General features: G+C 43.6%; 2 protein-coding genes across 3 annotated transcripts in view; one reads left to right on the top strand and one right to left on the bottom strand.

The window, feature by feature from the left end:
• Positions 1–14,251, bottom strand: part of emc8 (ER membrane protein complex subunit 8) — a 681,399-nt gene that overhangs the window by 529,502 nt on the left and 137,646 nt on the right. The window lies entirely within an intron of this gene.
• The window catches only part of gse1b (Gse1 coiled-coil protein b), a 182,651-nt gene that overhangs the window by 38,236 nt on the left and 130,164 nt on the right, over positions 1–14,251 (top strand). The window contains exon 2 of the mRNA XM_052063449.1: positions 9,952–10,090. Within this exon, the coding sequence (XP_051919409.1) occupies positions 9,952–10,090 (139 nt within the window). The remainder of the gene's footprint in view (positions 1–9,951; positions 10,091–14,251) is intronic.

Genomic DNA, 14,251 nt, shown 5'->3' on the forward strand with positions numbered 1-14,251 from the left:
TATAGGTATACGACCCCCCCCCCCAACCGCATTCCCCCCCCCCCCCCCCCACACACACACACACACATATTAAACTCTCCACAAATCCTGGCCTGTCATTGCTCTCCATTGTTTGGCTGTGGCTGCTTTCTCCTGGTGTGACTGCCAGCAGATGGCTAGCACGGAGCTTTCAGTCGGCCCGGGGCCCGCACACGCATCGGAGAGTTGCTTCCACAAAAAGTGTCTTATTGCACCCAGGGCATATGCACACTGTCCTCTGAATGCCGCTGTTGGCTCTTTAACTCTTTATATGATACGTTCACTGTGCGGCATGATCCCTTATTCTTGTGCACACACGCCCCTCGCGACCTCGCTCTCTGTAATAACTGTGTAATCTCGTAAAAGGGCCACCTCACTACATTAGCATGTGCAAAGACCTTTTGTGTGTGCGTCTGCGTATGCAAGCAGCAGCTCTGAATCTTGCTTTGCTCCTACTCCTATCGTATACATCTTTGTGCACGGGCGCATGGGTATTTCAAAGTGCGTGTAAAAGCAGGTGTCAGACCGAATGGAATGTATCGGCCGCAGCGTAAAAGCAGCTGCCGCAACCCAGGGTCGACCAGGGTCACCCAAAGGTGGGAGGTCAGGGTCGGGGTTAGGAGTCGTCTGTAGCCACACGACATTCCTCTGCTGGCTAATCATAGCATTGATGAATGACTGCAAAGTGGCAGCTGGTAGACAGAAGGCTGTGGCTAAATATGTGTGTCGTGTCAGAGGAAGCTACTAGGGGGAGGACGGGACGGAGTATAAAGGAGGAGGTTGGGGGCTGGGCTTTGAGTTCATCACACAAGTGTTGATTGTGTCAGGTTGTGATCCGAATGAAGATCTAGATCAGAGGGGACGACATGATTTTGTCGAAAACATAAAACCTCATCTCAAAGGTACTGTGTATATATATATATATATATATACACGCACACAACACACACACACACTCACAAGATGTTGCATCTGCAGGAAGCTGCTATTAATGACAGGTTGTGTGTGTTCCCCCTGGACACACTTTACCAACCCAGCAGAAAACATCCTATTGTGTTGTGGTCTCTCTCCCTCCCTCTTTATGTATGTCTCGCTCTACCTTTACTGCTCTCCCCCTGGGGGATACAGTTGTTCTGCTGTGCTCTGCTCAATATATTACGCACTGTATACATTTTCCTGTGTCCTGACAACAGATATATGAGCAGAGCTGTATTTTTGGGCTGACACAAGCCTTTCACGTTTCTGAAATTGTGCTGTAATGCTTTCACAGCTAAAAATAATAATCATTACAACCAAAAAGTGCACATTTGGGTAGATGGACACAAATATGGGGACACTTTGCTATTAAACTGAAAGAAAAGGGGAATCATAGCAAATTTGCAACTTCCACTTTCCTCTGAAAACTTTTTCAAGACTTTGGTAGGAGCGCGAGATCAGTGGTGATCTCGAGAGTTGCTTGTAGCTCACAATCTCCATTAAAGGTTAGGACTTCAAGCATACCTTTGTGGACTTTATGTGCACTTGGAGCAAACAAAAAAAAGATGGATATATATGTAAGTATCCAAGCTGTTATAGGAAGATGAAAAATATTGCCGACTGGTGTCCCGCTTGTTTTGTTCATAACAAGTCGACAGCTCTTATATTTATCAAGCCATCCACATTTCATCTTGTGACTTGAAATCCGTCACTACTTTCCCTCCATCTCAGACAGTATCTTAATGCATACACTTTTTTTTAAAGCAGTGATACATGTTTATAATGTTGCGATGCTGCCTAGAGGAGAGAAGCTCAAAGACTCTTGTGTCTTCTTACAAGCCGTAAGTAACTAAAGTAGCTACCTGTGCAGCATACACGTTTAAGACACATTACTATGTGAAGTGAAGTTTACTGTCGAACTAAACGTATCAATAAACAAACCAATAAAGGCAATTCCACCTTGTGTATTTAAAACACCCACGTAACTTCAATTACTAGCTTAATGCTAACACATGATACAAAATGCCATAAACGGGCTAATGAATAGCATTTATAGTTGCTGTGTCATAATACAATTGAACGCAAAGGATGGAGCAACACATGTCGGAAGACAATATAACAATATAGGAATATCTTTTTTTTTTATTCGCTGTAGGAAAACAACTAATCTTATTGCAGTATACTAAATTACTTGTAGTAGTTTTGAAAGTAAAAGAAAAAATCAAATTCTTATACCCCGTTTTTACCTTATTAGTCTGAAGTAAATACAGGGGACATATTTTCTTTTTTAAAAAACAAGTATACATTTATTTTGGGTTTTTATGGGGGCACTGCAGCATAACAGCACATATGAATGTGCTCTTTGTCTGACTTTGCAAAAATCACATCCTGCGTGTGTGCCTGCGTGTGTGTATGTGTGTGTGTGTGTGTGTGCGCCCAGCTAAAAAGAAAGGCACTCTAATAGTCAGCTTGTTTTTGCTCTGACCACGAGGCCAATCGATAGCACTTACCCTTTTCCTGTTAGACTCCCTAATAGACCTGGGAGGGAGGCGTTGCAGGCCAGCAGTTGTCACTAACTGTGTGAGTGTGTGTGTGTGTGTGTGTGTGCGTGCGTGCATTTGTGTCTGTGGCCACCCGTCTGCAAATACTGTACACATTTTGTGTGTTGTGTCTAAACTGTTCGATTTGAAGGGCTTCCGTACGAAGTGAGACATTTGGTCAAGCATCAGAGGTGTTACGCTTCACTTCAGTGGATTTGAGCCATTTGTCACATGATGATGATGATGATGTCTGATTTTGTCTGAATGTTTTGTAGCTGCAGTGTGAGCTGTGCGTAATCGCACAAGTCAAAAATACAGTGCGGTCGTCATCGTCATCGAAAGCGTATGCGCGCACTCCTGCAGCACATAAACATTTATTTGCTGTACCCTGTCAGAGTGTGAGGTTGTTTTTGTTTGTCTTACTATGCCTTTGCCCTTGACTAACCCCTGTCAGACCTCGGGCCGCCTCATGTGTTCTTATCAGGATTGTATGTGTGTGTGTTCAACATAGGGTGGTGAGGTGTAATCTAAGCCCTGGGCTAGGACAGCACTGCCGCAGTGCCCATCCGGGCAGAAAAAGCAACATTGGAGCTCCAGGGCTGATGGAAAGAAGGGATGAGAGCGATAGAGGGACAGCTGAATGAAAGAAAGAAGGAGGGAGAGAGGGCACAAAGTGTCGCGAGCTCTTTTCAGTCCAGCTCAGTGGAAGAGAGATGCCATTGTGTGTCATTTCGCTCCACTAACTAGCCTGTAGCTGGAGAAACGGATCTCCCGCTCACACTTTCTTGCTTTCCTTGCCTCCCACAACACATCCGCTTCCTTCTCTCATATCTTCCGTTCCTCGCTCTTCTGCCTGGGTTGAGGCTTGCGAAAACACTCGGCAGCTCGGGGGGGAAATGGAAACGAAAAGACTTGAGCAGTGAACCGGTCATTTCTAAAAGGCAGGCAGCGTGTAGTGCAGCGGCCGCGCTACGGGTGAGCGAGATGGTGTGCGGCGAGGCCTCGTGGGCAAAGCGCGCCGCCGGCCTCCCTCAGCGTTGCCAGTAGTGCAGCGCGCAACTTCCCCCAACGCAGAAGGGATCAAATCTTTAAATCCCCTGGAAATGTCAAGCACGTTTGATGAAATGTCAGCGGAGCCCCACACAAACGCGAACCGGTCGCACACGCTGGCATGTTTGCAATCCAGCGTGGCGGCGTGGCATCGTCGGCCAATCAAGTCCTGTGGGTGACATCTGGCTCGACTTCTCAAATCCCAAAGCAACAGTCACCGCATCCCTCGGGAGGAATATATTCCCACTGCTGTAATGGGTAATCCATGACATTTTTTTACATGAGCAAGCATCTGCTTTTCTCCTCTCTAATGCCAAGTACCAGCGTTCATCCAACTGGCTTAATTTGCTTATTTGTCTTTTCACTGGACTGGAGAAAGAATTATTTTCTTAGTCCATATCAATGCATACATATTTTAATACTCACCGGAGAATTTCTACACATGTAGTGTGACCTAGTACAAGAGCTGGAGTTATTTTTTTTTGCTTTGAGATCAAAGCGCTAAACGGTGATGGTGAACTGCACAACAAGCAGCCGATTGTCAAAAAAAACAAAGATCAATTGCTTGCTTCAAGCTGTTTATTGCCGTTTACAGTTAAACTTTAAAAATCAATAAGCCAAAGACAAATAATGAGTGTTTGACCAAAACTTAAGAAAAAGGCTGCTAGTATAAACAGCACACAATCCAAAACCCCCCAAGATGGGTGAAAAAAAAAAAAAAACTAGCTTCAATGGTGCGGTAGTGACAACCATTGAAAGCAATCGTCATTAAGTAGAAAAAAAACTGCAATATGTGGCCCCACTAGTGCAAATGTTGCATTATGATTAATATGATTAATAATACAATAATTCATTATTTAATAAGAATGAAGAACATGAAACCACCCATTTTCATTCAAACATCAGATTTGCACCACTGCGACAATCAATAAACATTGTTAAATTTAGTTGAATTCATGGTGCAGCTCTTATATTGGCTAACAATAGACTGTAAAGAATTACCTCATAGAAAATCAACTCAACTCAACCGTGAACTGAGTTTCCTCCTGTGATGCCCCAGCTGACACCCCGACTTTCCATTGATCTCCCCCGAACACTTGCTGACTAACTTATCGACTTGCTCGAGGGCATTTCCTGTTGAAACCTTTGCCAGTGTTGGTAGATGGGTTCATCAGACCTCCCCCACCCACCTCACACACACACACACATGCACACACACATGTCCATCCCCCGTCAATTAATGTCGCAGTTGTCGCATGGTGGATGCTGCACAGCGCTCAGCAATGGATTAGCTCGCTTCTGAGGAAAGTGCTTGTCCCCTGGAGTGGACGAGGATGTGCTTACGTCTTGTTGGATCCAGTCAGTGCTATCAAAAGTGTCAGCGGGCGTTGTCTACGGTCACTTTATTTGTTACGCTTGCATAATCATTCCGTCGGTGTACTGTACCAGTACTGAATAGTAGCAGTTCCTCACATTCACCCTCATTTTTATTTTTTTTCTTTCAGAGTGGTTGTGCGCAGTTTGACCGATATCGAACAATAAGAAATAAGAGGCTCAACATGCTCGTTTCAAAGCCATTGATTTTTCACTCCCAGTGAAAATTTACCATAAAGTTGACATGTAATACAATGAATCAAACAACACGCTCGCTATCTTAAGGCTTAAGTAATATAACGCGAAAAGGACGGATATTTGGTATCCCTCTTTTTTTCAGACCGATATCAGTACTTGTATTCAATCTTTGGGTACTCTCTGATTTCGAGTACAAATACCGCTAGTACTTTTGATATATAAAAATTAAATTTGACACAATGGCAAAAAAACCTTTTTTCTGACACGAGAATGAATCATTGATGTGTCAAACTGACGCAATAAGCAATCAACTACTGCCAAGGCGGACTAACTCACTGTCAGATTTTTTTTCTCTTAACATGCCGGAAATGAGGATGACAAAACACTACAGGGTATTTAAAAAACAAAACAAAACCAGACGGGTGTTTCTCAGCTCAAACTCTTAAAATCTCCTTTCCACGCTCGCAGTATTTAACTCATTCAGTACCAGCCAATTCTGGACCAAATCTGAAAAGACGTTAAAAAACGTCTTTGGGAGTGAATGAGTTAAGTATCAGTGGCTCCCCTCATTGGCAACCTCTAAAAGAACCCAACACCTTAGAATAAGCCCATTATCAGCCCAAAATGACTTTTGGAAGGTTACAAATGAATTTTCAATGCTATTTTTATCTCAAGTTGTTAAGGCCTATCAATTTATTCTTTTGCCATTAGTTTCATCATAGCATAAAATAGTCCATTCGTAACATCTTTCATGAAATAGAAAGTAGCTTGCTCCCTTGCATCAGATGGCCACACAAACACAAATAAGTCGCACACTTTTTTTTAGAATAAGCCCATTATCAGCCCAAAATGACTTTTGGAAGGTTACAAATGAATTTTCAATGCTATTTTTATCTCAAGTTGTTAAGGCCTATCAATTTATTCTTTTGCCATTAGTTTCATCATAGCATAAAATAGTCCATTCGTAACATCTTTCATGAAATAGAAAGTAGCTTGCTCCCTTGCATCAGATGGCCACACAAACACAAATAAGTCGCACACTTTTTTTTCTTGATTTAATGAACAATTATGTCATTAGCAGAGGTCTTCCCTTTACCTATTTTGTTTATGAGCGTTTCAGGTGAGATATGACTTGGGACAGCTCAGTTGAGGTCATGACTGTCTTGATTGATAGGCACTAACACACAGAGACAAAATCAATATCGGCGCAAGTCTGTAGACTCTTGTTTATTGTTCCTCCAGCGCTGATATTGTCTGATCCATTGAGGGCTAAAAGCTGCCCACAGACTCCCTCTGTGGTTCAACATACTCCATTAGCAGCAGAAATCCCCCTTGCCGCTTAGAGGAGATATTGCTCAACAGTGGAATTAACCTCAATTAGTCCTGCCTCCGTTGATATTTCTCATTTCACCTTCTGACTCGTGCGCTGCATCTTAAGCACACGTCTTCGACTGTGTGACTCAACATGAGTGTGCACTCACAACACTCGATTCGGAGTGGGGCCTTAAATGACTTCGTAATTGAAGCTCTCGTGTGCCCACAAGGCACTCATGTTGTGCAACATGACCCGCTGTAAATAACAAGTTTGATGGCCGAAGATGAGTCATGTGAGAGCAACTGTAGCAACGGCGTAAAGTCGAGCATCAACTCTTGGCAACCTTGCTTCAACTTTAAGGGCCAATATGTTGTGTTGCGCGCTAACCATCTGTTTTGGCATGTCACAGGAATTGTGTATTCTGCAGCCGCTTTTTTTTTCTTCTTTTGCGTCTGTGTGTTTTTAATCAAGAGTGGATACCTCGAGTAATAATGGGAGAAGGGAAGGGGGGGGGTGTTTGTCATTTCCTTTTTTGTGAAATTGATTTGTTCGAACCAGGAAGGACAACACATTTTTAGTGAGCGAAAGTTTAATTCAGTTCCCACTTAGTTATGATGTGATTGTGAGAGCAAATGGTTGTCAGTCTGTTCTTGGTTTTGCTGTTCGGTGCTTTCTACTGTCTTTGTTACCGATTTGCTCTACTGTTGTATAGTATTGTATGTATTCATTCATCTTCCGAGCCGCTTGATCCTCACTAGGGTCGCGGGGGGTGCTGGAGCCTATCCCAGCTGTCTCCGGGCAGTAGGCGGGGGACACCCTGAATCGGTTGCCAGCCAATCGCAGGGCACACAGAAACGAACAACCATTCGCACTCACACTCACACCTAGGGACAATTTAGAGTGTTCAACCAGCCTTCCACGCATGTTTTTGGAATGTGGGAGGAAACCGGAGCACCCGGAGAAAACCCACGCAGGCCCGGGGAGAACATGCAAACTCCACAAAGGGAGGCCGGAGCTGGAATCGAACCCGGTACCTCTGCACTGTGAAGCCGACGTGCTAACCACTGGAATACCGGGCCGCCCGATTGTATGTATATGTATATATATATATGTTAATTGCTCCATGTACAGCACTTTGTATGCATCGACGGCTGTTAGAAAGTGCTCTATAAATACAGTTGAGTTGAGTTGAGTCTCGACATGTGCTCCGTGATTGCTTGGCGACAAGTCTAGGGTGTAGCCCTTTTTATTTCTATTTCTGTGTGAAGTTGATCTTCAAATATGAAATCCGATCTGATCTTCACTCACAACAATAGACAAACACCGTCTGTTTAAACTAATTCCTCACAAGCAATCATGTTTTTCATCGAATATGACAGGCAAGTATTCGTAGTGCGGGGTGGAAAAGTATGTAGATTCTGAGGCTAACTTCTGCTCCAACAACCAATCAGCTGTCAGGATTGTGCTAATCAGGAGTCCAATTCATGCAATAAGACCGGTTAAAGCTGCCCTGCCGTATAAAAAGCAATAACCATTTTTTTGTTTTGGTTCTAAATCATGCCTTATACAAAAAAAGGTTCCAAGACCTACATTAAAAGTTGTTGGCTTGCACGAAGCTGAAAGTATTATATATATACAATATATATAAGTATCTCTAAAAGCTTCATGTTCTTCAAATCACAATAAGTCGCATTATTTATCAATGAAGGAAGTTCTGCACTTTTACTACTCCCTCGCAGTAGCACAGCGACAAATGGTCAATGAGGTGAGGTGAAGAATTTCTGGCACACACTGACATCTCTGTTGCCAAATCTACAAAAGGTCACCATTATACAAGAATAGGTGTCAGTGGAGGAGGACACCATTAAGGAAGTCACCGAAATTAAAAATAAAAACTGCTGCACATTTGAACTTCACAAAAGAGCTCCTGGTGCTCTTTAGTACAGCAAGTAGCAGATTATTCTGAGAACAGATGATACCAAAGTTAAGATATTCAGAAAGAACACACAATGCTGTGTGCGTGTGTGTGTGTGCGTGTGCGCGTGCAAAAAAAAATCATTAAAACATCATCATGGTTTTAGACTGCTTTGCTCATTCATGGCCGGGACTCATTTTTTGTCATTGGCAGATTAATGCAGAAATTCTGTCAGAAGTCCCATATATATAATACACACACACACATCCACACACGCATGCGCGCATACACACTTTATTGTCTTATCAGTTTTCATTATTTCCTCTCCTTTATGGTTCTGTGTCTGTGTTTCTCCAGCTGGGTGATATGTTCATGTCATCAGTGCAGGATGCATTCTTTGTCTCGGCCTGCTCCCCAGCTATCTTGCTGTCTCCTTGCCACTTGTCAGTGGGAGCAGTTCCTTTAAAGTCCTTCCTTTCTGACAGCCACCCTCCGCTTCTCCCTCTGCTGCTCACGGTCACATCGCTTCCCTCCTCGAGGCTCATCCTTCGTTCTCCTCAGCTGTGGAGCGCAGCAGAGCACATTCAAACAGACTGAAGCTGTCAGAGTTGCTCTTTGTCTTTGATTAACACCTGCTTTTCAACTTCTGTAACTTCATAGGAGCGATACTTTCTGCAGCCGTTTCTTCTTCCTTTTTGTTTTTATCGCGTGGATCTCAGCACCTCAAATAGTTGCACCAATGATGGGCCAGATAATAATGCAGTAGAATGGCTAATTATGTACAATCCCTCTGTTTTCATTCATCTGATCATTCTATAAAGTAGTTGCACCAACGATGAGCCGGATGATCGTGCTCTATAACGCCTAATTCGTCACAATCACTCTGTTTTCATTCATTTTAGTTGTTATTACTTATCTGTTGGCTGTCAGGGCTCCATAGCCAACAATCTGCATTGCTTTTCTTTCACTCCAGTATGCATTTTATATTTATGACAGAGTACTGATTGAGTTAATAAATTATTGTTGGACAGGGGCGTGCAGTGACGTCAAAAATTCCAGCACTCTTTCAAAGCTCAGAGGAATGAGGTTTTACTCTGCTATCCTATATCCTATCCTCTGCTTACAATCCTATAACTCTAGCTGGAATTTGTTACAAGCGGAACAAGAGTATAAAATACCTTACAAACACTTAATTTACAATATAACTCGTTTCACAATAACAACCCCCGTTTTAATCTTTAACAGGCTGAATTGTAGCTGCCTACATTCACAAATGGATGTTAACTCGCGGCACAAGAAACGATGTCATTGCTGTCGCCTGATACATTTGGTCGGGAGCAGTGTAAAGTAAAAGTATGTTCCATCTGATAGGATATGCTCAACAGCTTCCGTTGCGGGGATATGTGGAGCGATTGCTCATAATGGCTGGTCTGATTTGTCCAGAGTGTAAATTACCATACTTGTGGATACTGTAATTAAAATCTGTACCAAGAAAACATGTCAGGCGAATGACACACTCAATAGCCGCTTTAGCCGTTGTTTTAAAACGTCTTTTTATCTTTCAGCCCGACACTGTGACAGGGGAGTCGATTAGAGCCGGCGAGGAGGAAAACTTAAAGACCTCCCAACCTGCAGATGACCACACACCTCCCCCTGTGACCTTGGCGCCAGAGATACCCCAGCCAGTTGACGGCCCATGTTCCGGTGAGTCATGCTGAATGGCAACGATTTTAAAAACTGCGCTTTGATTTGATACACACAATTTTTCAGTTGTTAGAAGTGTGGGCATTTCTGTGCTAGCAGTTGGCGCCCAAGCTGCACGTAGCAATTACTGTATGTTGATAATTGTTGAAAAAGATGTCGGAGTGATGCATGCAAAACATCATCAATTGACCAACTTATTAACTGCTAACTTGATTCTGATTTCATTGTGCAGGGCAATGTTTTGGTTTCATGAGCTCAATGAACTTGCAAAAACTCATTTTTTTAAAACCCAAGCCATCATATGCTCACTCCTGCTCAAACTGTGAAGGGCTGTATTCACATTTATGGTTCTAAATCTCATAGTTCGTTGTGTTGGGTTTTATCAAATACTTTGCAATGTCTGTTATTTTTAATTGTATCAGAGATGATGAGGATATTCCTTCACCGGAAAGCCATTAAAATGCTGTTACCAATCTATACCACTCTACACCACCACCTGAATAGAAAATAGGAGGTGGGGATTTCATGCTAAAGCAGGAGCGTGGCTTAAGAAGAAAGATAACGTGGCAAAGTGCATGTGTGAGCTCACCCTGAGGGATGCCATCACTGGCGCTGTGTGTTTATGGGAAAAGTGCTGCTATCTCCTCTTATAGAGGTTCCTAAACTCGACCTTATCACCATGTCCGCTTTATTCTTTTGTCTTCTTTTTTTAAAAAATATAAATTTAATGATTTCTCCACCCACTTCTCTTTCTTTATCTCTCCGTCCCAGCACTCTTATTTATCCCTTCCCTACCTGCCTCTCTTTATCAACATCCCTGCCTACTCAGGCTTCCTCCCTGTTTTTTTCTCTCGAGCTATTTTCTGTTTCGCCATGAGGGCGCCGCCGGTCGTACACAGAAAAAGCCTCCACAAGTGCTCTATACTACAGACCAATCTACACACAAGCAAATACACACACACGTCAACTCAACATCTAAACCACAAGTTGCTCTCTGACACTTGGTTAAAGACTCGTGACAAAAGTGGCAGCATGAACCCAGACGTGCGCTTTGGAGTCTAGCGCTCAACATGACTCTCTCCGCTCTCACGGGGCTTGAGAGCTGCATTTTCATTAGTTATTTAAGTACTCTCCATCATGTCGGTTGTATTGTGGCTCGCGGTGACATGGCACGTCCCAATTCCTCTACTCAGGTGGAAAAAAAAAGTGACCTGCTCGCACACATGAAGAGAGGACGTAACCTCTGATGGTTTCCAGTTGTGCTTTTTTTTGTTTATTTAATTTCTGGTCACCCCCTGCAATTTGCACGTACTGGTCACAGCATTGGGCACGCCTACATTGCTCCAATAAAACACCTGTACCAAAGGGCTTGTGCTAATTTAGAGATCACGCTTCATTCGTGTTTGTGTCCTTGACATGTGTTTGCCTCCGCATTGCACAGACTGCAGATGTAATTGTTCTGAGATGAGGCTTTCGGTGTGCTGTGATGATAACATCACAGCTGGACTTGGCAGTGTTTCCACTCTGGCTGTCGGCCAGTTCAATGCAATCGCAATTACCCACCGTGGGTGTGTGGAGCACCACCAGGTTGGGGGTGTACTTTCATGATATTTGGCAGGGAGGAGGACTTGGAGTCCTAAACAAAGTGTGTGTTCAGTGAGCTCCAATGAGGACATGTCACAAAGAAAGCCTTGTGGTTGATAAAACATGATGACTTGGCAGGCAACCGGGTAACAAGTGACAACAAGTGGGGACGACACTGCTTGCTCACACCCCTTCTGCTGCTTTCTTTTTATTCTCTTGTGTGCCACCCACAATGGTGGGTGGGGTGAAGCTCCCAAGGGAATGTCAAGCTTGTCGCAGCGACCTCAAAGCCGATAAAATGTGTGTGTACCTCGAGACTGTGCCTTGGCAAGGTGTCGCCTCATTGTCCTCTTTTTGCCACCATGCACAGTTAAGGTTAAGCTCGATCGGCATAAGAAGTCACAGTCGGGGTAAAAGAAGACCATGAGTCCATTCGGTTTCACTGTTGAACTTTTTGATGCTGACCATATCGCCTTCGAGCTTGTCACCCAAAATCTACTCCAACTAATTTACCATCATAGCAATACGTCAAAGAATGATAGAAAAACCAACACAGTAAACAAAAGACAACAATGGATGATATCTAGCAGCTCTGTTTTGTTTTGTTTGTTTTCAGCAAGATGCGCTTTTTGATCATCAGAGAGAAAGCTCTCTCGAGCCATAAACTGGCAGCGTTGTACCTACGTACAGCGTTGCCGCTTAGACCAAGCAGGACGACAACCTCGTCATTGTAATAAATCGCTAAAAGCGTTATTTGGTTCATGTTCACGGCATATCACTAATGAAGACAGCATAAAATTTGTGGGCCGTGAAAAAAAAAACATTTGGGGAATTGCCATTCTCCTTGTGACTGGGAAAATAAAAATTTATCTCATATTTAAATCCTTTCCCTTTTTTTTGGACATAATGAAACCCTGAATTTGCAGCGTTCCTCCTTATGCTTCCATAACGTCGTTTCTTCAGGGGCTTTGGATCAACCACAGGCAGCTGTTTTTTTTTTAGCCATCGTTTTTGACTAATTCAGTAATGATCACAGGATTTTGGGGAGAATCAGAGGCCTGTTCTACAGAGTGGCGCCAGTGCTGGCGGCCATTGGGGGGCGGGAATTAGTCAGGAGACAGTGGGTTTGGCACCGCGCCACAGTTATTAGCCACTCTCAGGGTGGGCATGGGGTTATGGCCTCACTCAATCATTCACTCTGTGCGTGTGTATGTGTGTGTGTGTGTGTGTGTGTGTGTGTGTGTGTGTGTGTGTGTGTGTGTGTGTGCGTGTGCGTCTAAAGTGTTTGTTTGTCTGCAAGTCAGTCAGCCTCTGGTCACACTGACCTCATTGTGCAGTCACTCTTGCTTGATTTGTCCACTCTCCAACACATTCCTCTTTCCAACAGGCGGAGAAACAGATCCTTCGCCTTCCTCACTTTCAACCTCCCTCCCCCCTCCCTCTCGCTCACTCTCTCCTCTTTCCTGCGGATGGATTTGATTTAGTGACTGTGGTTTTCCATCCACAGCCCCGGGAGCCAGCAGCAGCAGATTTAGGAAGAGACCTATAGATTCACAGGCAGTAGAGCACGTCATTACTTGGCTCAAGCTCATCAGCAAATACATCAGCAGGACAAAGCACTAATAGATGTGAACCGCCACCATTCAGGAAGTAATGAACCTCTCTTTCATTTCATCTCCTTAATTATTTCCTCCTCATGGCCCGCATAAATTGCATCAAACAATGACAGTGAATGAATAAAACAGAACCAGAATTTGGCAGTTTAACGACATGAATATGTAATATGTACGCATACTTAGGGATTAGAAGACGATATATTTTGGCTTTGGCACTCAGTGCGAGGGACATGGCCCCAGTTTTAAGCAGTTCAATCCGGTTGTAGTGGCAAACCTGAAATGACCACACCGTAAAAAGCCCGCTAAACGCTCAACTTTGACCTGGCAGGTCCAAGCAGACAGGTGTTCAAGCAGCATTAGACCACTCTCGGCTCTGCTTTGTGTTTCTTTGTCTTCTTACTTACAGCTGCTAAGCGTCAGAGGCAGGGTCGAAGGTGGCCACGTAACGAGAAGTTGCGTGTATTGGCTCGCCCTTTACGCAGAAGCTACACAATGAATTTCCACAAAACTTTGTTGGAGGTGTGACACGTTGCGCGTGTTGACTGTCGACTGTCTAGCAAATGTATTTCAAATTTTTGAAATGACAAAGTGGACATCTCATTTGATCCACATCTAGCTACACACATAACGTGAGGAAAATGACAAGACATAAATGTAAATATTTTGCAATATTTTCTGCAACCACCGGTTTTTCAGCCTCCACTGAAAAATTATTTCAAGATGACGAAACGATTGTCATGAAGACACCAAAGTCACCGTAGAGTGATAATGGCCACAAAGTTCTGCTCTCTATGAGTGCTATTCTAACATGAGGTTGACTTGCAGATTGAAAACCTTATTTTATAATGAATTCAACTTGAGAGTCACAAACCTGTCATCAAATTAATATGCTATCACCCCCATCCATCACGTTTGTATCTCTTCCTCCTTTTTGTTGCCATCCTCATACCCTGCAATGTCA

The sequence above is a fragment of the Hippocampus zosterae genome, chromosome 4, assembly GCF_025434085.1.
Source record: "Hippocampus zosterae strain Florida chromosome 4, ASM2543408v3, whole genome shotgun sequence".
NCBI classification, from domain to species: Eukaryota; Metazoa; Chordata; class Actinopteri; order Syngnathiformes; family Syngnathidae; genus Hippocampus; species Hippocampus zosterae.